This window comes from Ailuropoda melanoleuca, chromosome 6 (genome assembly GCF_002007445.2).
Source record: "Ailuropoda melanoleuca isolate Jingjing chromosome 6, ASM200744v2, whole genome shotgun sequence".
Lineage (NCBI taxonomy): Eukaryota > Metazoa > Chordata > Mammalia > Carnivora > Ursidae > Ailuropoda > Ailuropoda melanoleuca.
Genome location: NC_048223.1, coordinates 42,805,102 through 42,832,609, shown reverse-complemented (window position 1 = coordinate 42,832,609; position 27,508 = coordinate 42,805,102). Strand labels below are relative to the sequence as shown.

General features: G+C 42.9%; 1 protein-coding gene across 1 annotated transcript in view; it reads right to left on the bottom strand.

Annotated features, from left to right (window-relative positions):
* The window catches only part of LOC117802795, a 118,427-nt gene that overhangs the window by 9,737 nt on the left and 81,182 nt on the right, over positions 1-27,508 (bottom strand). The window contains exon 3 of the mRNA XM_034663556.1: positions 3,864-3,966. Within this exon, the coding sequence (XP_034519447.1) occupies positions 3,864-3,966 (103 nt within the window). The remainder of the gene's footprint in view (positions 1-3,863; positions 3,967-27,508) is intronic.

Below are 27,508 nucleotides of genomic sequence, written 5' to 3'. Positions count from 1 at the left end.
TTTTCTACGGTGAATTTGGTGCCTTAGTTAGTTGTGTTTTTTTTTCTTTCTCCTGTTTCTTTTTAGCTAAATGAAAGTTGGCTACCTCCTGTCCCTTCAGTAGTTCTAGAGAGGTACTCAGCATTCGTGTACTGTCAGAGGGATAGAAAGTGCTTAGGTTTCTCTACTGTAAAAGTTAACTGATGATCACACGATGGAAAGAGGCCTGTTTCTGTCTTTGCTCCTGGGACTCTGCTTTTGTCATTCTTCATTGAGTTTGACAATGCTCCAAGGCTGTTGCATTTTTTAAAAACTGGGGTCATCTCAGTGACTAGGTTTGTCTCAGAGGGGTGTGGGAGTGTATGATCCAGGGACATGGAAGTCCCACATGCATTTATCAGACATGGGTAAGACTTGCTTGAGGCACTAAAAGCTTCCAAAAGGTTTGTCAGCTTCTTGCCTTTCCTAAATGATGCTGCTTATTAATATTTTAGGATCCAAGCAAAATACAGAAAAAACTTGCTTTAAAGACGCCAAATACACAGAAGCCTCTATTGATACAAAAACCACCTAAGGAATGATATCTTCAAGAGATCTAGAACTCCACTAAATAGGAAGTTTCCTCCATACCTTAAATATCAACGTTTGAGGCACATTTTGTTTTAGGGCCATGCCGCATGGTCTAAGGAGAAGCCCATCCACATTTCTCTCTGAAAAGCGCCTCCCTCCCCTGCAAGCCTCAGAAGACATATTGACAACAGGAGGATTAAGAAATAATGACAATAGGGGGATTATTTCCTAACCTGGTGTGTGACAAACGCCTATTAATAAATGAACAAGCCAGTCCTGTCTCCATTTTCTCTCAAACACAAAGCCCCATCACCCAATGACTGGAGCTGAGGCATCAACGGGGCTGCTGACCTTTCTTCTCCTCTCCTGCTGTCTGCCCCGGACTGGGGAGAGGCCCCCCGCCATGCCTGAGCATCCCTGGCCCAGACAGTAGTGGCCGGGCTGAGGGCCAGCCCCGCCACCCTAGTCAGGTGGGCTGTACTCTGCTCTGTGTGCCCCTCCTATCTTGACTCCTGGCATTTCCATTGCAGAGGACAAAACGTTTCTTGTCAGACAAAATATATATTGGAGAGGCTTGACCAAGCAGCTTTTCTCAAGGAAGAACAGAAGCTGTTTGAAAACCTTGACTGGCATAGAGATTTCAAAGGCCTTGCTGGGCAGTTCTGGTTCTCAGCATAGACCTGTTTTCTGTTTTTGTTTTTGGAAGTCCTGCTCCTTCCCACAATTCCTGGCCTCTATCACACCAGGTGTGCATTCTTTTTTTCCCAGGACTTCTCTCAAGAAATGATCTCTTACAAAATGCAGCAACCAATGTAGTCTTGGAGAAAGAAAACGTTTTAATGAAATGTGGTTTAACACAGGAGCAAGGCGAGGTTCTGTTGAACAGAATCAGCTACCACTGCAACAGCACAAAACACTCCACAGAAGATAACAGGAACAGGCTTCTGAGAGTGGTGAGTCACCACCCCTCCCGCACTTGCAGCCCTGAGACGGGGGAAATACTGGTGCACACACTCACACCTGTGCTCGCCCACCTGCGATGGCTCACTGCAATTGTCACGTTCACAGTCTGTTAGGAGATCACCCAGCCAGTATTTAGAGATCACTAGCAAAACTGACGGGCAAATCACAAGTCTAAATCTTTCTGACAGCTTCTGGGGGCTGGGAAGAGTTGCCTCCTGGAAGGTCCACTCCCCAGACTCTAGACCTAGGGACATCACTGACATGACTTTTGCAGAATGTCATCATTGGAGTAGCTCAAGGACCCACTTCTATTAGCTCCTAAAGGAGCCCGAGATCAGCTAAAGCTAGTGAATTCCTCTGGGACTCTGGCCCTTTGCACCATACCTCAAAAATGGCTCTAAGTCCTGGGGGCAGGGGTAGCTTTCCTGCAAATGAATGGGCTCACATGCTGGAGGTGGGGGGTTATTCAGTGGAACAGGAAGATGGGACGGACCAAGGCAGAGGGTAGAAGTCAGGGGGTCCATGCAACTTCCTTGGTAACACTATTTTAAAAAATTCTTTGTAATTATTAACGGATGAAATAGAACAAGGAATACTTAGACAAATATCCCTGAAACTTCAAATTAAGCTTTTTTAAAAAGCCTAGGTATCTTAATGTAAGTATTTAAGGACAGTGTTATGAGAAGACGGCCATCCAGGACATAGATCGAGGATCCCTTGCCCATGGACGCCGATGCGGTGGAAGGTAGACGTCAGCATGGCTATGAAGACGTAGCCCCATCCTCACGGCTGTAGCCCCATCTGACTTTGCTGCATTCAACAGCCTTATAATATGGCCACATGCTTCAGGTCACCTTGTGCCTCAGTTTCCTTACTGCTAAGATGGGAATAATAATAGTCACAAGCCTCAAAATCAGACATTGTGTGTCTTGCCCATGGCCAGGCTGCAGCCAGCCAGGAACACCTTGTCGTAAGGCAAAAACCAAAACCCTACTGACCCGTGGGTACCGCAGAGTTTCTCCATCCTTGTTCTGGACACAACACAAGATGTCCAGCCTCCTTCATTCTACAGAAAATTCCAGAAACGGGTCATCCTCATAGTCACTCAACACTGGGCTCAGCAAAAGCAACCTTGGGACTCAGCTAAATATCACGGGGGCTTGCTTTCTTTACAGCAAAGGAGGCCCACCTTATCACTGACCTGATGTTTTAAGTCTGGGCTGAAAAGATTTAGGAGGGGTGGTGGGCATGATCGGAGGGGAATTCTCTCCTGCACTTGTGTATTTTTTAAGCCATACTGACAGGGCACAGCTAACATTATCACAGAACCTTTTAGTGCCTCTTAGCTCTTGTTTGATGCAATGCTTCTAGAGACATGCTTTCATGGGTCTTTGAAGCACAGATGGCAAGAGGATGAAGAGCTTCCTGTTTCAGGGTCCAGGTGCTCTGTTCCTTCCATCCTCCCCTCACCCCCATTCCTCATTCTTAGAAAGAAAATAAAATAAAAAGCAGGTAGGATGGTGATACAATACTCTTTAGACAAACCACCAAGCCCACAACCTAGCTGATGTTATTCTTTTGTCCTCTCATGCTCAGAGGCAACAGCTGCAGAGCTGGGGGCTCAGGAGAAGTGGGGGGGGCTTTCAAAGGAAGCTGAAAAGAAAGGGCTGGAAAGAGAAGACAAGCTTTGCAGAGGGTAGTCAACTGAGGATACACCTGACTTCCATTCCCCTTGTCCTCAAGAGGCACCAAAAAGGATCACAGTGTTGTCCTCATTTTGTAGATGGGTAAACTGAGGCACTGGGTCTTAAAGCAAACTTTTCTGGGGAGCAGCCTATTAATCTTTATAAAAATTTGCTGGGGGCTAGCTTCATAGTTAATGCTTTTTATGGTTCAGACCAGCAAAGAAACAGTAATAAAGAATGAGGCAGCTTGTCCACAACACTGACTCAGACTGAATGGGCGGGAAGTTCAGGTGAGCAGGCTGACCGCCAGAAGGACAGTAGGACCCACAGCACCCACAGACATTTCCAAAAGCAACTTCTATTGCTTCTTCCAGTTTGAATCACTTGTTAGTAGGACCATGGACAACTTATGGAGGTATATGAGATTATGACCTCGCTTCTTCTGGGGGATCCCCGGAGTCAGAAAGTGAGAGTTACCATCACTCACCCCGAACGACCCCGAGGCACTCACTCATCTATGCTAAGCCTCAGCTGCATCACACAGAACAGGGAACCAGATTATTATAACTGAACAAGACAATATGTCCACATGAGGTTTTGCCATTTATGAAATCCACCCTCCCCCCGCCAATGCCTCGGCACATTTAATTGTAAAACACTGCCCACCTTTTGTGGTTGCTTCTGAGTGTCTGACCACCTGGTTCTCTTCAAGTAGAGGGCAGTGTGGCTGGAGTTCAGAGGGGACTCCCCCAGAGAGCCTGGGTGGTACCTGGGGTGGAAGGGTAGAGGGTAAATGTCAGTGAGACAGACTGCCAATGGTTAGCTGACAGTTTCTCATCTGTAAAAGAAGGACTATCACAACACTTCTCCTTGGCTGTCAGAGGGAATAAAAGAGATAATCCACAGGTTCAGTGAATATTCACAGCCACCATTGTCACCACCATCACCACCATTATCATTATCATCATTGTCACTGGCAGCTCATCGCAGAAAAAAACCCAAACGCCACAGTGGGGAGGTCCTGTAGAGCTCTGTCTTGGGGATCCCTGGAAGAGTAGTGTACACTTTGGAATATTCCTTCTAAATAATGCCCCTGGGCTCAGAGTTCATTATGCTAAATGGTAGCTTGTTGGTAGAACCCATTATGCTTTTGGAAGTGTTTTTCTCCAACATCAAACATTAGGATTAAAAATTAAAAAGGATCAAAGTAAAGGGATCCAGTTGATTCACAGCCAACGTGGGCCACACAGTGTTCAGGTGTTTCTATAGTGAAATCACAGAAAAATAATGGAGAAAGGAAACATTATACAATGAATGTTGGTAGAAGAGCTGGTCAGCAATTCAAGAAAACTTTCTGATGCCCATTAGGTTACTGTGACCTTGTCTCTGGAAGTTAAGTTCTGTCCTTGGCCTCTGCCATGCAGTGATCCCAGCATCCCCACCAGCATGCCCAGCCTACAGAGCTCGGCCCCCACAGAGGTCTTCACGGCCGTTGGTGCCGCCTCACTAACATATTTCTCAGGGCCTTAGCACGGTGTCCTCTGTGCCTACTCTGGGGATGGTGAGGAAGTGGGTGTGCACAGCACACATGATAAATCTACTCCAACCTCCCAGCCTTCCTAAGCCTTTCAGTCCCTCCTTCTGCATTATGCCAGGGAAGTTCTAGAACCTTACTGAATGTAGAACCATTGAGTTCAGCTTATGGCCAATCAACAAAGCAATCTTTTAGACCCACTTCCAACTGCTTGAGCTAACACGTAAGTTCAGAACCTCTCCATTCCATCCTCCTTAGTCAAACACCCTTAGAATCCATTCCTGGACATTTCTCAGCCTTTCATCAATACAATTTAGCAAGATCTTGCAATCCTTTTGGAGGAATGTCCCTCCTGGGCTCTCCCCACTCCTGTGCCCTGGGGACGAGACATCACTCTGCCCACCCCATGGGGTTGGGGCCTTGGTGGAGGCAGGGCTCCTGGGTCCCAGCTCCTTCTGCTCCCTTAGTTACCATCCATGTTTCCACTTGTGGAGACAGTTCCTTAGGAAGCAATTTGCTTACTGAGGTGCTCAGTTTTATTTTGGTGTTTTGCCAGAGATTTTGATTTTGAAATTAAAGAGTCCTTCTGATCATGAAAAGGGTCCCAGAGAATGAGCCCAAGAAATGCTCTGGAGTTCTCTGACCCGATAGCACTGCTTTTCAGAATTGCCTCTCAAACTGCTTTGCAGGCTGGGCCCCGATATTCACCTCCTAGCACCATATCCTCCCACCTCTCTATTCCCTCCAAATGTCAAAAGATCTTGAATGGTTATCAAAGACAGACCGATTTCAGGTTTGCTGAGAAGGGATAGCGATGCCTGGACAAGCTGGCAGCTTTTGGAATGCCACCTGTCCCAAGCCGGACTGTGCTGGGTGGTCCAGGTGCCCTCCACACCTCTCCAAGACTCCCAGGGAGGGAGGTATCATTGCCCCCGTTTTATGTGTGAGGAAATGGAGATGAGCCCTCACACCTGTGCTCCCCGCACATCCATATATGTCCCTGGTGACAGAGAGATTTTCACTCCCCAGATCATGAGAAAGCAATGCATGCCTCTGGATCTCAGAGGGGAGTGGGGGAGGAAGAAGGGGCTCTGGGTCAGTCATGGGGGAGAGCCTAGGCTCGGGGCACAGTCCTCCAGCCCCCCAGTGTTGTCAGGATACACTGCCCTTCCTTTTCTTGAAGGTTGGCAGTCTTCGTACTCTCCACTGCTTTTCCAAATTCTCTGGATGCAGAAGGGAGACCAACTCAAGCCATTCCCTTTACTCCTGCTTTAGACGCACCTCCTTAAACTTGAGTTTTGGAAAAGCCCGGAACTGGCAGTAAAATGGGCCTTTTGGCTTATCTAAGAATGTAAATACTGACACTGCTTCTGAAATGCGCTTGAGAAAGTACAGGCTTCCTACAGGCAGAACAATCCTCTGTCCAACAGACTCAGGTTGCGGACACCGTTCCTGACATTGACCTAAAGGAAACAAGGTTAAAACCTTTAGAACAATTCAGCACCAGTACATAAGCATAATGAGAGCTACTTCTTTTCCCAACCATTTTTTTCAAGCAAGTAAGCTCAATTCTGAGTTATAGTGGAAAACTTTCTTAAAAATAAGGCTTTAGTGGAGAACTGGGACCTGGGGTCAGACAGACCCAGAGGCTTGATTCCTCTCTTTGTGGGTTCTGGCAAAAGCCATGTGGGCTCGGTGTCCTCAGGGCAAAATGGGATGGTGGGCCCCTCAGAGGTTCGCTGTGGGGACTGATCCAGATGAGCACAGGGTGTAGTGAAAACACCATCAACTCACAGTGAGAACAGCTGAGCCTGACACATCTGTTTTCATTCTCCTGGCCCTTGGGACTCCCTCAGGTCACAGGAAGAGAACGTTTCTGCATGTCCCAAGCATTCCTGCAAGAGTTCCTTTCTGATTCTGAGAAAACTGGGTCGGACACTACCAGATCTGGTAACCAGTGATTCAAAAAAGAAGCCCAGAACATGGAAGCACCCAGGCTGAGTTAACTGGCTGGCCTTTGCTAGACTCTTTCTTTGAAGGGAAAACCAATTTAACCTACTAGACGTGGAGCATCGAGACTCCCTTCACAATGACTGCCGTGTAACTGTTACAGGACCGTCAAATCAGTCCTCAACGTCCAGTTAAAGCTCCCATTCTGAACGATAATGGGGTAAGTGAAAACCCCACCCTCCCAATCCAACCAAAGAGCAGGAGGAGAGAAAGAAGCACACTGCACATGCCAGTCATGAGGAAGGTAAGGTTTTATTTAAATCCTTGGGTGACAGAATTCTGCTGGTGCTCTTTTTTCTCCTGCTCTTCAAATTCACCCCACATGGGGGATTCAGGATGCAAAGTTGCAAGGGCAGTGATGTGGGGGAGGGGGAGGAGATAATATGACTCAGCCTGTGGGTTTTGCAGTGCCTGGTTTCTGTCAGGATGGAACCGAGGAGGAAGGGGACAGACTCAGGTGCAACCGTTGAGATTTGTGGTGAAGACGCCAGTGGAACCAGAGGCTTGGCCCCAGCAAAGCAGCTGCCCCCTTTCTTTCCATGGAAATAGAATCTGCCTGACAAAGCATCCTCAATGCACAGAACTCCTCCTCTGAGCAGACTCAGCTCTTGGAAATCATCTATGATGCTTTGAGCCTCATTAACAACAGAGGGTCACCTTATCTTGGCCTGATTTTGTTTTTAGTTCACTTTCAATTTGGGTTGTCATGAACCAAAGCAGTCAGAAAGGGATTATGGAACAATCTTCCCCATCCCTCCTCTCCACACACACGATAGCCCCCAACCCTGTCCCCACAATCCTTAGTCCTTGCTGCTGTGACTAAATCTATAAGCATACAAGTGCCATTAACTGACATTCATCAAAACATCTTCATTGTTCACAGATGTGAGCGGCCGAGAGGTGGAAATTACTTGGCATTTCATTTTAATCTGTATTGAAGACTTGCCTGACAAAACATATTAAGTGTAAGAATTGCCGGCTTGGGAATGAAGCTATGTTTATGGCTTACCCCCTATTTTCCTTTCCTAAAGGAAAGGAAATGACACTTCCCCTATCCTTCCCAACCTTCTGCAGCCTACCAGCCCCCACCCTGCCCCCACCATCCATGAAGCCTTAACATTTAATTTTCCTTCGTGAGTGAAGCTTTTGTTAGTCGCGTCTATAAAATTATAATAAACACTCTCTGTGCCAGCATCTGAGATGAACAACAACAAAAAACCCACCAACAAAACCCAAGCAACTCTGCCTTTAATATGGTGTTATCCGCGGCATCTCCCTCGGGGAGCTACGTTGTGGCCATCGAACTAAGTGCAGGCCACATGAGCTGTGTGTTTCTTGGGAGAGAGACTGACACCAAAGGCTTCTGACAAAGAATGGATGCCACGTTGATGGCTGCATATAATTCCCAAGGGACAGTGCTTCTCCCTGCTGGATTCTGACGGGCGCCGGTGCAACCGTGCTCGGACAGTGCTTGCCACCACCATGGCTCATGCTCTTTGCAGCCTCTGGTGTACCCTTGTATGTCTCGGGAGATTTCCACATTGTATCAAAAAAACCCAAAAAACAAAATAAGGCTCTCGGAGATAGAAGATCATTTTTTTTCTTCTTTCCTGGGGCGGGGAGGGTTGTCCTGTCTCTCTGGATTAGTTAGGAGGCTGCTCCCAGGTGAGCACGACGTGAGTGGTCCACACTGTCCACGCCGTAGCTGGCCCAGGTTACGCACTGGGATCCAGGAGAAGGAGAGATAAACACTGGCAGACCTATGAGATGGAGGGTGGGGGTTGAGGAGAGATTCAGGTCAGCAGGGAATCACGGGGACACGGCTTTGTTCAGAAATCTGAGGCTGCAAAGTGGGGCTGTCTGAGTGTAGGCAGGGTAGGGGACTCCCATCTATGTGTTATGTTGTGTGTTCCCGTGATTAAACCTGCGCACCGGGCCATTCCAGAGTTCTGCTTCTTGATGAACTTTCTGTTTCCAAGTTTGACCATCTGGCTTGGCTTTGCTGACCCTGGTGAGGCTTAGGTGGACCACAATGTCTCTAGGGAGGCCTCTGTTGTCCCCCACCTTGGATGGGGTTCATTTCAGTCCTTCCATTGACCTCTGCCATTTCCAGGACTTTGGAATCAGGAGTTGAGGGCAGAGGAAAATAAAGGAGAGAAACACTTCACGTCCTCCCTTCCTGTCCTCAGCTGGTGTTTCCCCGAGGGGATCTGAACTTCAGCCTGAATGTCCTGAGTGCTCCGGCCTGGGCTGCAGCAGCCCGCAGCATTCATGACAAGGCAGGGCCACAGAAATCTGGAGGTTCATACTGGGGGAAAAGGGGAAGCCTCCACCTTCGGCAAAAGCATGTGGACTGGTTGCCTGGTGGCCTTGCTGGCTGTAGTTGTTCTGTGCCATCTGTCCCACCACAGGCATCAGACCCACCTTGCTTTCTCAAACCCCCCAACCCCCAACCAAATTACCAAACGAGTGGCTGAGGTTAAGCTTGATGAAAGCACAGATACTGAAGACATGCTTGTGGGACGAAAGATGAATCAATGAATGAATGGGAAGGAACATCTTTGTTCTACAGAGCTGCCCGCTCTCCCCGTGATCTCTGCAATACCCCTGGCTTTGCACAGAGGAGGCGTGAGGAACGGTTCATGTGTTTTGCTGTAATACATGCTCTAACATTGCTCACAGCTACATCCGTGACACGAAGAACTCAGGCTGACACCAGAGAAGAATCCATCATGCTGGCCTGGAGGCTCGTTACCAACCAGGCCCTTGAACAGATGCAGCCTTTCCTGCCTCTCATTCCCAGTCCAGGCTACCCTGACGCACTTTAAAAATTCACACCTTAGTAGCCCAAAGGCACGATCCTGTTCACGAGATGTGACAAAAAGAACACGTACCTGGTTTCCAGTCATAATTTCAGTCTGTTACCTTTTGATTTGAAAGATAAATACTGTAAGAGAGACTTGCATATGGTCCAATTTTAGGGGCAGATGTGAACAGAATGGTAATTACTTGCTAAGTGTTGCAGAACATCATTTGAATTAACTCCACGGTATAGTCACATCACGGCTAGAAAGCATAAGAAGACAAGTACCTATTCTGAATTTGTTGTACATAGTTCAGTTCTTTCTCATCTAAAAATTAGGTTAAACAAATAATAATGCCCTATTAGCTTCCCCTTGAACAAACTAATAGTCTTTTTCTTCAGGAAGTGATTGGTTAGATTATCAAATGAACTCTTTCTCAGTTCCTTGACCCCGTTCTGCCTGTAAGATGTACACAACCCTGTTCTGTCTCCTAGAAACTCCAAATGACTTAGCATGTCCTATAGGTCATCAGCCAGGAGCTCTTGGGGCCCTGCTGGCATCTCCCCATACACTCCTCTTGGATCCAGCCCAAGGGAGAGGATGGAGCAGGCAGGCAGTCAAGGAAGAGAAGCACCAGGGCACAAGCCACCACCAGAAAGAACATCCCTGGGGAGGAGCTGGGTGAGTGCCCTAGCCATTTCCCACTCTCTTTCACATTAGCCTGCTTGATTTTCATTACAGCACTTGTCACCAGCTGTATCCATGTTCTCCTGGCTTTATTTACGAGTATGATGCATGACCCTCCACTGGACATAAGCTCTGTGAGGAGGGACTCAGGTCTGAGCGCTTCACTCTGTGTCTCTAGCTCCAAGAACAGTGCCTGGCATATAACATACTCAAGACATGCTTGTTGAATGAATGAATGAACGGGAAGCAACAATCCATAGAGCTGTCTACTCTCCCCTTGAGCTCTGCAGTACCCCTGGCTTTGCACAGAGCAGGCGTGAGGAAGCAATTTAGGAGATTCTCATTAAAGCTGAAAGAGAGCAGGTGAGAACCTAAGCTCAGAAGTAAGGCTAAGATACGGGTTATACATCAGAAGGGTTCACTAAGTATCATGGTTAGAAGCCCCAAGACTCTGGCATCACAGCCTAGAGACAACTGCTCTATGATGATGTCCTGGGGCTGCATTTTTAAGACCGGAAATAACTGCAGAAGGACAGGAAGGAGAGGAAGAGAAGAAAAGAGGGATAGAGCACAGAGAAGAGGAGCACAGAGAGAGGCTGAGAAAAGCTGTGGGATCCCATTCAGATTCTATAATGTGTCTGTGGGCCTGGATGTCATGCAGCCCTGGAAGACAGACACAGACCTCTTTGGTGCCAAGGACAAGACACAGTTCTTGGACTATTTCTTCCTCCGGATCCAACCATGTGTAAACATAAACCCTGACACAGGTATGCCACACTTCCCACAAAAGCTTCTCCTGACCTAACCCATCACCAGCAACCTGGGTGTGCCTCGGCAACCTGCGGCAAGCCTCGACCTGAAGACGGGCAGCCTACATGCTGATTCACTGGCCTGGAGGTGAACATCTAAGTCTTGTTGACAAATGTCTTTGCATGGCCAGTGATGTTCACTCATAATTCTCAGACCTTCAATTTTTCAGCTAACCTTTCAGTTTAAAAATGTGACTTGCTCACTATCAGTGGCAGAAAGAACACCTAGTGTTTTGCTAATGTATGTGGCCTTTTTTTTTCACGAGCTTTTACATCTCTGAAACACTTATAAAGAGGAGGGAAAAAATAGGTTTCAAGCTGAAATGGTTGCTTGCCTATTTTGGAATGAGCCCCTGGATACTGTGTTAGAAAATGCCTACTGTGTGCTAAGTGGTGACACTAGACAGCGGAGGCCAGAGCCCTTGGCACACACTGCCTGTGTGGCCAGGGCTCCAAGGTCTGCCAGCCGTCAACTACTGGACAATCCTCTTAAGGACTTAGGTTATCCAAAAGAAGATTGCAATTATTGATCGAAAGATGTGTTTTCATTCTAATCATGACAAAATATCAGAAATACCCCCAAATGAGGGATCTTCTCTGTTCTCTTAAAAATGCCAATGCCAGGAAAGACGAGCTAGGCTGAGGAATTGTTTCAGATTACAGAAGATCAAAGAGACCTAACAGCCAGACACAACGAGCACTACTGGACTGGATCCTGGATGAGGAAAAAGACACTGCTTGAAAGGACATTACTGAGACAAAGGGCACAATTTGAATATGGATTGTGACCCGTATCAACACAATACTATTACACTTGTGTCAATACCATGTTGTTATATCAATGTTAAATCTCCTGAATTGGGTAACTGTATTTGGTTATGTTTTCAGGAAATACAAGTTAAACTATTTAAAGATAAACTAACTCTCAAATGGTTTGGGGAAAAATGTGCAAGCACATATGTATATATGAGTTTGTGTGTATATGAGAGAAGAAGGGGGAGAGAAGGGGTAAAGCAATCAGGCTGGGTCCAGAGTCCAAGAGGATTTCATTGAACTATTTTACAACTCTGGTTTAAGCTTTAAATTATTTTATTTTGGAAGAAATAACTTTTCATTTTCTTTGTTTTACTTTCTATGCTGAAATATGTCATCTGTAAATATATGCAATTGTTAGGGGTTTTTTTCTTTTTTTTTTTGAAGCAGAAGAAAAAAGTCTAATTTGAAATAACTGACATCACATTTAGTGTCAATTTATTTGTCACGGTAAGTCTTTAAACTCCACAATTATATGATCCCATGTACAACATAATCTTAAACTGTTTCTTAATTTGCCATGTCTTGCTCAAAAGCTGCTTTGGGAGGAAAAATTATATTTTTGTTTTATATGGAAATGGGTAAAACAGATGGTTTATACTTTCCTTCTAATAGAATAATGTGGCTTAAATCACATAATGCCCTTTGGCTTTTTAACTAAGTCAGAAAAAAATAAATTCCTAGTAGTTAATCAGAGCTTTTTTCTGCTCCCGCCCCTCCTTGGCAATTTTGGGGGCTAGTGTGGCTAGAGGTCCTTGGGAAGCCTGTCTATCTCTCATATATGTTTAGTCATCAAGGGGTATTCACTTTTAGCAAGCAAGGTCAACATGAATGTTGCTTATTTGACACTAAAATATGCTTCCTTCCATTCAAATGGCAGACGATCAAAAGGATACAAGCAAGAATATTTTGCTTGGCACGTGGCCTAAAAGTTCTAAATTTATCTATTCTATTTTTGCTTCATACTCAGATTGGATTAGTTACTAGGCAACTGAGGTATTTAATTTCATTTGCTAATAGTTACATGTTAATAGAGGCAGCTAGCGTACATGACCAACGCTGCCAATACAAGCACAGCCCAACACCCAGCCTCTGTTGGGCAGCAGGGCTTACTACTTCACTCTTGTTGCAGACAAACACTGCTAATGCTCTTACGTTTTGTTTATTTGACTTTCATGTACCAGAAAAGGGGAGGTCTCTTTTGGAATTATTTATACTAAAAATATTTTAGTTATTTGTTTTCCTCACTCCAAATGCTACCTGTTTGTGGCATCCTAAACCCTCTTTAAACTTGTGGCTCTCGATGGCAGACCAAGCACATAGGTCTTCTTCCCACCGCCAAGAAGGAAAATTAATTCTTAATAGCGCTGAAAGGGCACCATCAGTGCCCCAGATATATTGACAGGTGGGGTAGGTTGATAGAAAAAATGAATAGCGAAAGCTGCTACCCAAAATAAGCGTAGCAGTAGGCTTGGCAGAGGTAAGAGAGCATTCCCAATGGTGAGCTGGAAAAAAATCCAAATTTGGAGAGAGGGCAGACTGTTGGGGGCACTTATGAGGGAAATTACTTACAAGATAGTCTCCACACAATCAGACCAATCTTACCCCCAGTATGTAGAAGGCTAGATGTGGTTTGCTATGGGAGTGACTCCTAAGGAATGCTGGCAATTGGTCTAGGATGGGGTGAGGGGCTGTTCTCTCAGATACTGAGTCTAGAACATTAGCCAGAGGACAGCACAGGTACCTCAACAGACAAGAGTTGGGGGTAAGGAGAGGAAAAGAGAAACACAACTTTGCCCAGATGTGGGCTATGGGAAACTGTTCCACCTCGGGGCAAAGCTTCCCTATGCAGCCCCATGTGGGGCCCCAGCTGGCCTGGCTGCCTTCTTCCCAGGCACCCTGAAGGTAAATCTGCCATCATGCCATTCACTAATGGACATGTGCTTCTCAGCCATCTTTTCCTTCAGGGGAGAGATCTATAGTAGAAACCAAGGCATATGATTGCTGAGGAAACACCAATCCACATATTTCTGCATTTAAAATGTGAACAGACAAGCAAGAATTATAAGACCTTTGAGGAAACCATTTGCACAACAGAGAAAGATAAAAATAACCTCAGCTGGACTCCAGTGCAGAGAACGGAATGCACACACACACACACACACACACACACACACACACACACGCTGTGGCTAATACCAGAGACGCTGCACTGATGACTCAAGAACAGGCTACCCTGAGAATGGAGCAATCAGAGAGCAAGAGAGAGTCCTTGGAAGTTACAAACAGGTAAAAATGAGCTACAGATTTTGTCCTGTGGGGAGGGGAGTTTACAAATTAGGATTAAAATTATAGGGGCGCCTCAGTGGCGCAGTCGTTAAGCTTCTGCCTTCGGCTCAGGGCGTGATCCCGGCATTGTGGGTTCGAGCCCCACATCAGGCTCCTCCGCTGGGAGCCTGCTTCTTCCTCTCCCACTCCCCCTGCTTATGTTCCCTCTCTCGCTGGCTGTCTCTATCTCTGTCAAATAAATAAATAAAATCTTTAAAAAAAAGTATATTTCCCTGTCAATGATGAGAATCAAATGCTCTGCTTTAAACAACTAAGGATAGGATTTAGAACTTCCAAAGCACCAAAGGAAAAAAGAAAATGTTATTAACAATAAAGAAAAAGGAGATAGGGAGAGAAACAATGAGAAGCATGTGAAGTAGACAATGAAAATAAATGACAGGGATGAGCCTAAATATATAGGTATTAATAATAAATATAAGCAGTTTAATTCTGTTAAAAGATATAGTTTCAGATGAAAATATGTAGAACTGAGCCGAGTGTTAGTTAAAAAAATTTTTTAGATGGTATAAAATAGAAGGACTGGAGATAAATGTAGTAAGTGTTGCCAAAAACAAAGCAAAAGAAAATGCAAACCAAAACCAAATGAGATATCACTTCACACCTGTCAGAATGGCTAGTACCAAAAAGACAAGAAATGACAAGTGTTGGTGAGCATGTGGAGAAAAAGGAACCTTTATGCACTGTTGAATCATTACATTGGACATCCCTAACTAACATAACACTGTGTGTCAATTATTCCTCAATAATAGAAAAGCAAAAATTTCAGTATTGATATCAGACAAAAATAGAATACAAGGCCAAAAGCAAGGGAATACTTTATATGCATTAAAGATACAAACCAGAAGATAATAATAGTCATAAACCTTTTTTTAGTCAACAACATGGCATGGATCTATGTAACAAGTGTTAGAAATGCAAGAAGAAACTATTAAATTCATAATCATAGTGGGAAACTTTCACACATCTTCCTCAAAAATTGATAGGTTGAGTAGACAAAAATATAGGTAAGGGTATTGATGATTTGAATACACAATCATCAAACTAGACGAACTTCATATTTAAACTTAGTTCTCAACTAACAGAAAACATGTTTAAATTTCCATGGAACACTTAAAAAAACTGACCAAGTATTTGGCCAGAAATAAAATCTCAATAAATCCTTCAAAAGATAAACACTATAGGTCTCTGGGAACTCTAACCCAAGAGTAATTTATAAAAGAAAATCAAAGCTGAAATTAGCATATAGCAATGAATCATAATCAGAGCACTCAGCTCAAAATCTATGGGGTGCATCAAAGAGGGACTCCAAGTTTAAAATGCATTTGGAAATCAAAGATTGAAAATGCACTAAACAATCATCGCAGTAAATTAAAAAAAGAGCTAAACAAAGTAGAATAAAGGGAATCAATAAAGATAAAAACAGGAACTAATCAAATAAAAAACAAGTCAGTTTGATTATTAAAACCAAAAGATATTTAAAGACCAAAAAAGACCAGTCTGATAAAAAAAAAAAAGGAAACAGAACAAAATTAGGAATAATAGGGAATATAACTATAGACATGGATTTTATTTCAAAATTATTAGAGAATATATATAAAAATTCCAATAAATTTGAAAAAATTTTGAAACAAAATTGAAAGTAGAAATAATTTTCTAGGAACATATTAAGTGTGTTCTAGGAACACTAGTAAAATGACTCAACAAGAGGCATAAAACCTGAAAAGACCAGTATCTATTGGAAAAGAATATTGGAAATGTAATCAAAGATCCCCCACCTCTAACCCCCAGCAACCAGGTCCCAGGCCCAGATGTATTTACTACTTACTTTTTTTTTTTTAATTTTAACAACCTTTAAAAGTTAAAGTACATATTAATTCCTGTGCTAGATTTCTGTAGAACATAGAAAATATGTAAGGATTCTCAATTTATTCTATAAAACTAGCATAACCTAGATACTGAAAAATGAGTAAGACGACACTAAAATAGCAAAGTGCAGATGAGAGTTCAATAACTCAAAATGCCTATTAAAACCAAGACATTTAATAGTAAGAAATTTAATATTTAATAGGAAATTTTGTAATAATTTGATATAGTGACCACAGGGAGTGGTCCAAGGCAGTGTGCGGAATATATATCCCATCTAAAAGAGGTCATCAGTTTGGTGTACAGCAGGGATTAGAAGCACAATCTTATTAATCCATACATAAGCAAAAATTATAAATGTAAAAAAACCCAAAATTAGTAATTTCTTAAAAAGAGTAACACAATGATCTAGGAGGAAGGTTTATCCAACGACTGCAATGAAGACTCAATGCCAGAAATATTTATTATTATAATTCAACTTAATATATCAGAGGAGAAAAAACACATGATTGTCTTGATAAACTCAACAAAAGCACTTAATAGAACTGTACGCCCATTCCTAATAAAAATTCTTAATAAGCTAAGTTCAGAGAAAATATTGATAAAGGATATAAACAGAAACTACAAAACCATCTATTAACATTGAATGATTAGCAGCAAGAGAGGGATGCTTGCCCATCATCATCACTGCTATTCCACATTACACCTTGGGCAAGGCAGTGACTGGGAAATAAAATGAGGTACAAACACTGGAAAGGAAGAGAAAACAGTTCTTTTCAAAGTATGTGGCTGTTGTCATCCAAAATCCAAAACCATCAATTTAAAAATGGCTAAAGCTTCTAAAATTGGTCAGTAAAGTGCCTAGATATATCTTTTTATCTGTTCTGTTCCTCCACATCATAGAGATATAGATGTGAGAAGTGGAGAGAAGACAGACAACCAAGTAAATACAATCTATAACCTCTCTGGAATTCTTGAATTTTCTAAGTTATGTTTAATGGTTGAAACAAAATTCTAACACTGTCTTATATGGCTGTAAGTGTAGGTAGAGGAAATATTTAAGATAGTTATAAACAGGGGAAGGTAAAAAGGTGCAAAGAGAAGTAAGGTTTTTATACTTCACTCAAACTGGTGAAATGCTGATACCAACAGACCGTGATAAATTACATATATGTACACATACACATATGTACAAATACATACATACTTGTAATGTAATATCTAGACAAACCACTTCAAAAACACTACAGATAAATAACAAATCAGAATGTAATTCTAAAAGATATTTAAGTAACCCAGAGGAAGACAGGAAAAAGAAAACAGGGAGACAAAAAAAGAGAGAGAGTACAAACAGAAAAGAAAAATAAAATGGCCAAGTTAAGTCCTAACATATCAATACTTAAATTAAATATAACATTTAAAAGAAATTGGCTGAGTGAATAAAGAAGCATGACCCAACCATATACTGTCTACAGGAAATTCGCTTCAAACATAATAATAAAGATAGATTAAAGTACAAGGATAGAAAAAGACCTATCATGCAGTCAATCAAAAACTAGCAGGAATGGCTATATTGATATCAGATGAAGTAGGCAAAGAAAATAATAGTATATCATATGCTATGCTATATTACCATACCCAAATTACCATACCATAGCAAAGAGATGAATATTACATAATGATAAAGGGTCAATCTACCAAGAAAATACGGCATATCCTGAATGTGTGTGCATCCACCAACACAGCTGCAAATACAAGAACCAAAAGCTAATAGAACCACAAGGAGAAACAGAGAAATCCGTAATTACAGTTGGAGACTTAAAACATCCCTGTTTCAAAAGTTGATAGAAAAAATAGGCAGAAAAGCAGCAAGGGGAAAGGGACCTCAACATCATCCCCCAACAGGATTGAATCAACATTTACAGTACACTCCACCTGACAATAGCAGAATACACACTCTTTTCAAATGCCTGTGGAATATATTCAAAGAAAAACAATACCTAGAGCCAAACCTCACAACACACACACACACACACACACACACACACACAACCAGAAATAAGTAACATAAAGATAACTCCAAATACTTGTAACTAAAGAAAAGGCTCCCAAGTGACACATGGTTGAAAGAGGAAGTCTCAAGGGAAAGAAAACATAACAGGCTGAGCTGAATTAAAATGAAAAAAAACATATCAAAATCTGTGAGACACAGCTAATGCAGTGCTAGGAGGGAAATTTATAACACTAAAAATCCTTGTTTTAGAAAAGAGGAAAAGTCCTAAATAATAATAATCTAAGCTCCTACCTCAAGAACTGAAGAAAAGAGGAACAAAGTAAACCAAAGCAAGCAGAAGAAAGGATACAATAAAGAACAGAAACCAGTGAAATTGAAAATAGAAAAATAAAGGAAATAAGAAACAAAAAGTCTGGTTCTTTAAAAAGATCAGGAAAATGGACAAATCTCTTAGCAAGACTGACAAAGCAAAAAAGCAAAAAACCCCAAAATTTACCAATATCATGAATTAAAACAAAGGATATTACTATATCACTTGAAAACATCAAAAGGATAATAAGGGATTACTATGAATAACTCTATACACATAAATTTGACAACTCAGACACAATGGACCAATTCCTCAAAAAACACTGACTACCACAGACTCACCCAATATGAAATAGACAATTTGGACAGCCCCATAAGTATTAAGGAAATTGGATTTGTAATTTTAAATCTCCCAAAAAAGGAATTTCCTGGCCCACGTGATTTCTTAGAAGTCTACCAAAGAATTATTAACACCAATTGTATACTTTCTCTTCCAGTAAGCAGAAGAGGAGGAAACACTTCTTAATTTATCTTATGAAGCCAACATTATCCTAATAACAAAAAAAGTATAAAAAAGAAAACTAGACAATAACATCCTTCATAAAAACAGTTTCAAAGCTCCTTAACAAACATTAGCAAATAGAATTCAGCAAAATATACAAGGAATTATACACAATGACCAAATAGGGTTTATTCTAGGGGTCAAGCTGGTCAATATTAAAATATCAGTCGATGTAGTTCACCGTATTAACAGGCTAAAGAAGAAAATTACATGACCATGTCAATATGTTAAAAGCATATGACAACATTCAATACTCATTCATGATATAAACACTCAGAAAAATAGGAATAGAGGGGAACTACCTTAACTTGATAAAAAGCATCTACAAACTACTTTACAGGTGATATTATACTTCATGGTGAAAGACTGAATGCTTTGCCCATAAAATGGGAAAAGGCAAGGATGGCTGCTTTCACCACTCCTGTTCAAGGTAGTACTAGAAGTTCTAGCCAGTGCAATAAGGCAAGAAAAAATTTATAAAGAACAAAAAGGAAGAAATAAAACTGTCTCCATTTCTAGATAACATATGATTACATAGAAAATCCCAACAAATCTAAAAACAGAAACAAAAATGAACAAAAACTAGAACTTGTAAGGAAGTTCAGCAAGGTCACTGAATACTAGATAAATATAATAAACATACAAAAATCAAACGTATTTTTTGATACACTAGCAACGAACATTAGTGAGTGCTAAATTTAAAATACAGTACAATTTACAATTACTCAAAAAAAAGAGTTTTACACGTAAATCTAATAAAACTCGTATAGAAATTGGATGCCAAAAACCTCAAAATGCTAATAAAAGAAATTAAAGATCTAAATAAATAAGAGATATACTGTGCTCATGGATTTGAAAACTCAACATAGTGAAGATGCAATTCTGCCCCAGGTGATAGAAGTTTAATGCAGTTCTTAACAAAAATCCCTGTATTTTGTAGTTATAGACAAAGTTATTCTAAAATACTTCTGTTACAGCAAAGGTATTAAAATGGCTAAAACAGTTCTGAAAAAGAATCAAATGAGAAAAACCAGTGTGCCTGTTTCAAGACTTGGTATAGTGCCACAGTAACCCAACACGGTGTGGTATTGGTGGAGGGAAAGAATAGAGAACTCAACTAATTCTATATTATTGCTCAGCTGATTTTTGACAAGGGTGCAACAGTAAATCAGTGGAGGAAGGATGGCCTTTTTAGTACATTGTGCTGGTGTAACTGAACACCAATAGACAAAAACAAAATGAACCTCAACTTAAACCTCATACCATATACAAAAATTAAAATGGATGATGGACTTAATTATAAAATGTAAAATTTTCATAAAACTCAGAAAAAAAAACCCTAAGAGAAAACCTTTGGTATCTGGGGTTAGGCAAACAATCCTTAGATGTGGCATGACACCATAAAAGAAAACAAGTTGATAACTGGACTTTAACAAAATTAAATCCTTCTGTTATACAGTCTGAGAGAAAATATTTGGAAGCCATGCATCCTACAAAGGATTATCATCTGGACTATATAAGGCAAGGCACTCTCTAAACGCAATATTAAAATAAGCAATCCAAGCAAAAAATGGGCAAAAGAATAGACAGACATTTCACTGAAGAGGATATACTGAGAGCAAATAAGCACATGAAAAAATGTTCAAAACAATTATTCATTAAGGGAAATTCACACTGAGACCATGATGAGATAGCAGTATACACCTCTTAGTGCAGGTAAAATAGGAATAGTGACAGCACAAAATGCTGGAGAGGATGTAGAGACATCGTTCATACATTGCCTATGAGAATGTACCAATGGCATGGCCACTCTGGAAAACAGTCTGGCAGTTTCTTCAAAAAATAAACACGTGTTTGCTATATGACCCAGCAGTTGTACTCCTGGGCATTTGTCCCAGAAAAATTAAAACTTATGTTCACACAAAAACCTGTACAAAATTGTTACAGCAGTCTTCCTTGTGATAGCCTCAACTGGAAACAAGCAAAATGTCCCTCCAAAATGGTGAAGCAAACTGTAGGACATCTGTCCTGCTCAGCAGTGAAAAGAACAAGCTACTGATACAACAATGTGGATGGGTCTCAAGGGCATTATACTAAGTAAAAAAGCAATTAGAAAGCTCACATAATGGATGATACCATTTACATAACATCCTCAAAGTGACAAAATTACAGAGGTGGAAAACAGGTTAGTGGTTGTCAGGGGTTAAAGATGGTTAAGGGGGCTTGGGATGTGTGTGACTACAAAGGGGTAGTACGAAGGAGATCCTTGGGGTGACACACAGCTCCTGATCTTGACCATGGTGATGGTTACACAAATCTACATATGTGATTTTGTATGGCTGGTCTTGATAATGTACTATGGGTATGTAAGATGAAACCATGGGGGGAAACTGAGAAAAGGATGCACAGGACCTCTCTGTATTATCTTCGTAACTTTCAGTGAATTTATAATTATTCCTTAATAGAAAGTTTTTTTTTTTTAAGTTACTAAAGGTTAGAATACAAACTACCTGAGATCAGGGACCTTACTGATATCTGGGCATTTTATCCTTAGTACCTAAACAGTGACTGATCCATAGCAGGTGCTCGATTAACATTTGGGAACTGGGGGCGCCTGGGTGGCTCAGTCATTAAGCATCTGCCTTCAGCTCAGGGCGTGATCCCAGCGTTCTGGGATCAAGCCCCACATTGGGCTCCTCCGCTGGGAGCCTGCTTCTTCCTCTCCCACTTCCCCTGCTTGTGTTCCCTCTCTCGCTGGCTGTCTCTCTCTCTCTGTCAAATAAATAAATAAAACCTTAAAAAAATATATTGGGGAACTGAATGAATACTGTAATAGAGTCCCATGTTTGTTCTCCAAGCACCATGATTATAAATGGTGAACATCTGGAAACATAAACACCACACGGTGAATGGTGGTTATTTCTAGAGATGGGACAGAGATGGGAAGAGACAAAGTTGAGAGGAGGTGAGAAAAGGGAGGTCTTATGAACAATGCGGAAATACACAGAATAAACTAAGTTTCTCATTCATTTCCTCCTCCATCGTTCCAAAAGGAAGATCCTCTTGGATCTTCCTCATCTTAATGAATTTTAAAAACTATGACACATGCTTAATCTTAAGAAAAAAGCAAATATACACATCGATAAGGGAACCCCCCCATGTCTTGATTCTGCTACCCTGGAAGACAGAGAGTGGAGGTGGCTCATAGCATAAACACACGGCAGTGAGAAAGTTAGAACGGCAACAGCCCACAGTCATGCCATGGCGATCGCCAGGGTGTCTCTGAACAGACCCGCTGATCGACCGCAGGGTGGAAAATGCATGTTACATATGAAGTAAGTCCAGGTGGCTTCCAAAATTCTTAAACTCTTAAAAAAAGCTTATAAAAGTTATACTGTGTAAGCACTACCTACCTTATTTGAGAATCCTTCTTTGCCCAACTTCTGTTGCCTGTCGAGAAGCACAGTGCAAGACCTGTTGTGATGAGCACTGGGTGTTACACGCAACTGATGAATCATTGAACATTACGTCAAAAACTTATGATGTACTATATGGTGGCTAATTGAATTTAAATTAAAAACAACCCCCCCAAAAAAAATCCCTAACCTGATAAATTGGATTTCAAAGATGAAAACAAAAACAAAACAAAACAAAACACACTGTTTTGAACGATAGTGGTGTTTCGACCAATTAATTGCCCTCTGCAGGCGGTGATGTAAATTCCCCTTGCCATGACAGGGAAGAGGCACTGCAAAGTTATCCATTGTATTATTAATTTCTCTTTTAACTCCTGATCTTCTGCTAGATCATGGCTCGAATGTGCCTATTTGAGTGCAGCCATCCTACCCATGTACAAAAAGTGCACGGCAGCCAGTGAAACCTTAATTAATAACACTTTAGTTTACATTGTATCACATAGTGCCTTACGCTCTTCAGGGCAGCTCCACCTAGACCTCCTTCAAAGCACATCATAGCCCTGTGAAGTAGGCAGGATAAAAACAATCCAAGAAATGAAATATTATATCTCACATTTCATGTTTAGACAGTGGATGCGTCAGAAATTGAACCAGAGATTTCTGCCTCCCATTATACCGTGCTTTTATGTGTTCTGGAAGGCATACTTGTGGGGAAATAAACACACTATTTGTTACAGTCTTATAAAAAGAAAGCCTGTTTGCAATGATGGCTGTTTCACCTTGTTCTTCCCGCCTCACATAATAGCTCAACTCTACACACGTTCTCCTTAAATGTAAATTTAAAATACTGGCAGATATTTATTAAGACCTCTTATAATCTAGAGACCCAACATTCTGGTTGTGGAAGAGCTGAACTAACTTTCTAAAGAAATTCTACTGGGAGAATTCTAGAATAAAGGAATCTTCTGGTCCCAAAGATACCCTTAATTAAAAGAACAATAATTATAATATTTTACAAAGCAAAGCCAAAACACATCCTTGCTTTCATTTAAAAAAAAAAATCTGGAGTACAGCAAGATAACTGCGCTGGAATTGCGAGGTCTCTGTTACTGTTAAAAGCCAGCAGATTTACCAAGCTGGAGGGTGTAAGGTCACATACTGCTTAAAGCTTTAAGTCATTTTCTTGGTGAGAAACAAGACGATCAAAGGTTGTACCAGCTGCGGAAGAGAAACGGAGCTGCAAAATGAAATGTGTCAAAAAAAAAAAAAAATCAATGGGAAAAGTATGGAAAACCTGAAGTGTCTACGAAGTAAGCGGGGCCTAGGATGCGGGCAGGTATTATTCTGAACAAAACCTTCCCCAAAGCTGTCTTGGGAAGTGCTCTGAGATCTGTGGCTCTCAACCTTGACCACACAATGGATTCCTGCGCGCTGTTTAGGGAAAAGCACCAACGCCCGTGTCCCCCCCACCCAGAGACTCAATTTAATTGACATGGGACTCGTTTGAGAAGAGGGTCTCTAAAAGCTCTCCCACCTGGATCATTCTAATTCGCAGCGAGGTCTGAGCTCTCCCAGAGCTTATGAACCTGTGGATCAGGGGTCGTTCACAGCCCTTCCATCCTGTGCCGGGTGACTGTGGAAAGGAGAGGCCACAGGAGCCAGAGGGCCGGCCTTAAACTCAGGCCTGAGGCAAAGGGGAAAACAAGAGGCCAACTGTATCTCAAGGGGGCCAAATGTGCTAAAAATGGGATCCTTATGGTCTCTTATTAAATTTGACGGCCCCTTTCATTTTCTTTATCAAGGAAAAAAGCAAGAAAATGACAGTCGACAAGTGTTAGCAACTTATCGCTACCCAATCTGGATTTGCGGAAATCAGCCTTACAGTTACTTGGCCAAGAATTACATTTTCCCATGTTGACCTGGAGAGAACATCTCAGGGCTTAGAAACCTTTCTTATAAAAACCACGTGAATTTGGATTAAGGGAGGAAACCATCCCTTTCTCCTGTTACCACATGGTGAATGAATTCAGACACCTTTGGTCAAAGATGCAAAAACCTACACACCCCGAAAACTAAATGAGGTAGGGTTTGCTGAAGAGAGCAGAAGGAAAGGAAGACACATGGAGGACGGTGGTAAAACAGCTCTCCTCCATGGCTGCTGGAAAAGCCTGCCTCTGGGGGTGGATCACCTTCAAACTTTTTAGGCCTGGCCCACGGGAAGCCAATGAAGGTCAGGGAGCAATGCAGGCACAAGGTCTGGAGTTGCCTGAGATCCGCTCCACCTGACTTAATTATCTAAGACGGAGAAAGAAACTGTTGATGAGGACCTTCGATACAAAGGCAGAAATCTCTCCCATGCTTCTCTCCCTCCTGTCTTGTCTGGCAGTCATTACAAAACACAGACAATTAGAGAAACAGTGGCAGCCGGAGACCCGGGCATCCACATTCTGGCTGGTGATTTGGGGGTAGCCCTGACATCAGGTCGGTCTGAGATGCGCAGAGCCCTCCAGAACTTGCTTGGCTTTTAGAAGGTGACTTGCTGCTCCTCACCGCCGTTGGTCCTACCTCTTCCAATTAAGTATTTCTGTTGTCATTCTTTCCGTGATACATTATTCATTGAGCATTAATCCCCTTAAAATTGGTCTTTGCAGGGAAACGTTGCTTTTTAAAAATCAGTATGTGTTTAATAAAGGGAGTTGGTCCGGGCTCCGCTGATGGACAAGCAGCTACATAAAGACAAAGCCGTGGGCCTCCGTGCTCCTCTCTGTGCGCGCTCCCAGCCCCCGTCCCCGCCACTCGCTGAAATGCATTTTCCGCCTCTCTCGGCTAATAGACTCTCTTCAAAAATGGAAGTTAATCCTTGGGCAACGCGATGTTAAACCGCCCGAGGAAGAATTAAATATTTCAGAAGAGAACATGGTAAAAAATGGCAACTGCTATTTTAGATTCTTTGAAAATTTAAGTAGGAGAGCAAAAAATAGAAAGCAGCTTGTACTTGGTACAATGGATCTAAGTTCACTTTTGTGAGATTCTTGAGAATGTGCGGGGAGACAGAGAAAGAGCAAAATGCTTGGACACTGAGGGGACCTAGCCACTCCAGTCACAGTTTCAGAGGCCCAGAGACTGTTCCAATGTCTTAGGAGTGAAAAGAACATGCAGTTTGAAAAGAGAAACTTGACCTATTTCCCTTCCCCTTGCTGTAAGGTAGCGGAGGAGTGAAACTTGTGAGTTTGAGAGGAGCGGGCTCTGGAATTGGACACCTTGGGTGGCAGTCCTGGCTCCCCGGGACCAGCCCCTCGGCTTGGAACACGGCCTGGCCTCAGTGCCCCAGGCGACTCTTCTGCAAAGCAGAGGGTCCAGTGAGCCTGTAGGCAGGGCAGGTGAGTGGTGAGTCCTGGTGAGTGGTGAGCAATCAATACACGCTGGATTATGATGATATAATAATGAAACGGACTTAGGCTGGATACATTTCTACCACAGCAACACAGAGAAAGCACTTTCCTCTGTAGACCGAGGCAAACCAGGTAATTGTAAAAATGCTGCAATCATGTTTCTATCCTGCGCTTTTACAATCCAATTTATTGCCCCGCTCCTCACAGCTGCTTTCCGGAGCCCACAGACTGCGGTTAAAACATATTAGCTGGACTCAGAATAGCAGGTTCAAGTATTTATGTATTTATGGCTTGCCTCAAAGAGGCACAAGTGATGTGACTTCAATTGTTTTAATTTGCTGTGCCTTGTCTCCGTCTGCCTCAGGGGGCTCTGCGCATTCACATAGGCGGCCAGCAGGGAGAGAAGGGGCTGTTCTACCTCGGAGGTTTGTGCCGCCCAGCTGGGGGCCTGTGTAGGTCCCAGAGGCGCCTCCATCTCCACCGCCGTGCAGGGTGCACACTCAGAGCCTGATCCAGCCTGAAGACACCCCAACCATGCATGGTGAGGGGCAGCTCTTAGGGCTTCCAAACTCTGGTTTTGAGACCAGTTTGGACTCCCCGTGTTGGGGGTCAACTACCATGAGAACTTACTGTGGTTTCTCGCCTCACTTTAACTGAGCAAGTCCCTTAGGTTCTCTGGACCTCAGTTTCTCCATCTGCAAAATGGAGATGAGAAAACCTACTTCCACAGGTGAGGGGCAGAATTAACTCAGATGAATAAAGCACTGGGGGTTTTAGGAAATGTTGGCTCTGTTATTAGAGAATTAAGATGTCTGGCTGGTCCACATGGCAACACAGCTCCAGGCTCCCAAATGCCCTGGACTGACTGATTGTCTTCAAAGTCCGACAGGGGCCTCCCTGCCTCCCACCTGCTGTACCTTCCCCTGAAGCCTCTGCCCTGTCCGAGTCCTACTGCCTCATTTCTGTCTTGTCAAATGGCGCCCCTTTCATAAGCCTTCTCCACCTCTCCGCTGGCCAGCTCTCTCTGCTTCCTGGGGCTTCCATTGCACGTGATAAAACCCTTCAGGCCCTAGACACAGGGGTTGTGTCTTACTTATGCCTCTCTGGCCTCTCCACCCTGTCCGTGGCTTGCACTTAGTAGGGTCACAACACCCTTTGGCTGAATTGAATTAAATAACCCAGCTTTCAGTGATCCCAAGTCAGGATCTGGCACGTTTATGGATTAGGTTCCCAACTCAATGAGACATTAATGAGTGCACCAGATGCAGACCTTCCCAGAATCTGAGACAAGCCCTGCTGCTGAGGGCACTGGGGAAGGGTGCCTGACTGAGAAGACCTCAGCCTGTCTGAAAAGGCCCATGGTGGCACTTGTCATTGCAGGAACGTGTCTCGACGAAAACTCTGGATCTGGACGGGGGAGGGCGCACGATACCCAGTCCTACACTGTCACGTTGACGTTGTCAGTCTGCAATGTTCTAATTTAGAGACTGTTTGATATGTGGGTCCTCTGAACTGCTGCTGAGCTTACTGGGTTAGGGTGGAAACAGCTCGAGCTGGCTCTCACACTAGATGGCCGAGTTAGGAACTGGGTGCGGCAGCTGACCCCACCATTCCCAACAGAGTGCCCCTCATCAAAAGTATGTCCCTCACCCATGTATGTCCCGGTCTCCTCTCTGGAGTGGGAATATGACTGCACCCCACCTCACAGGTGTTGGCATAGCAACGAGCTATTGCACGTCAAGTCTTGGT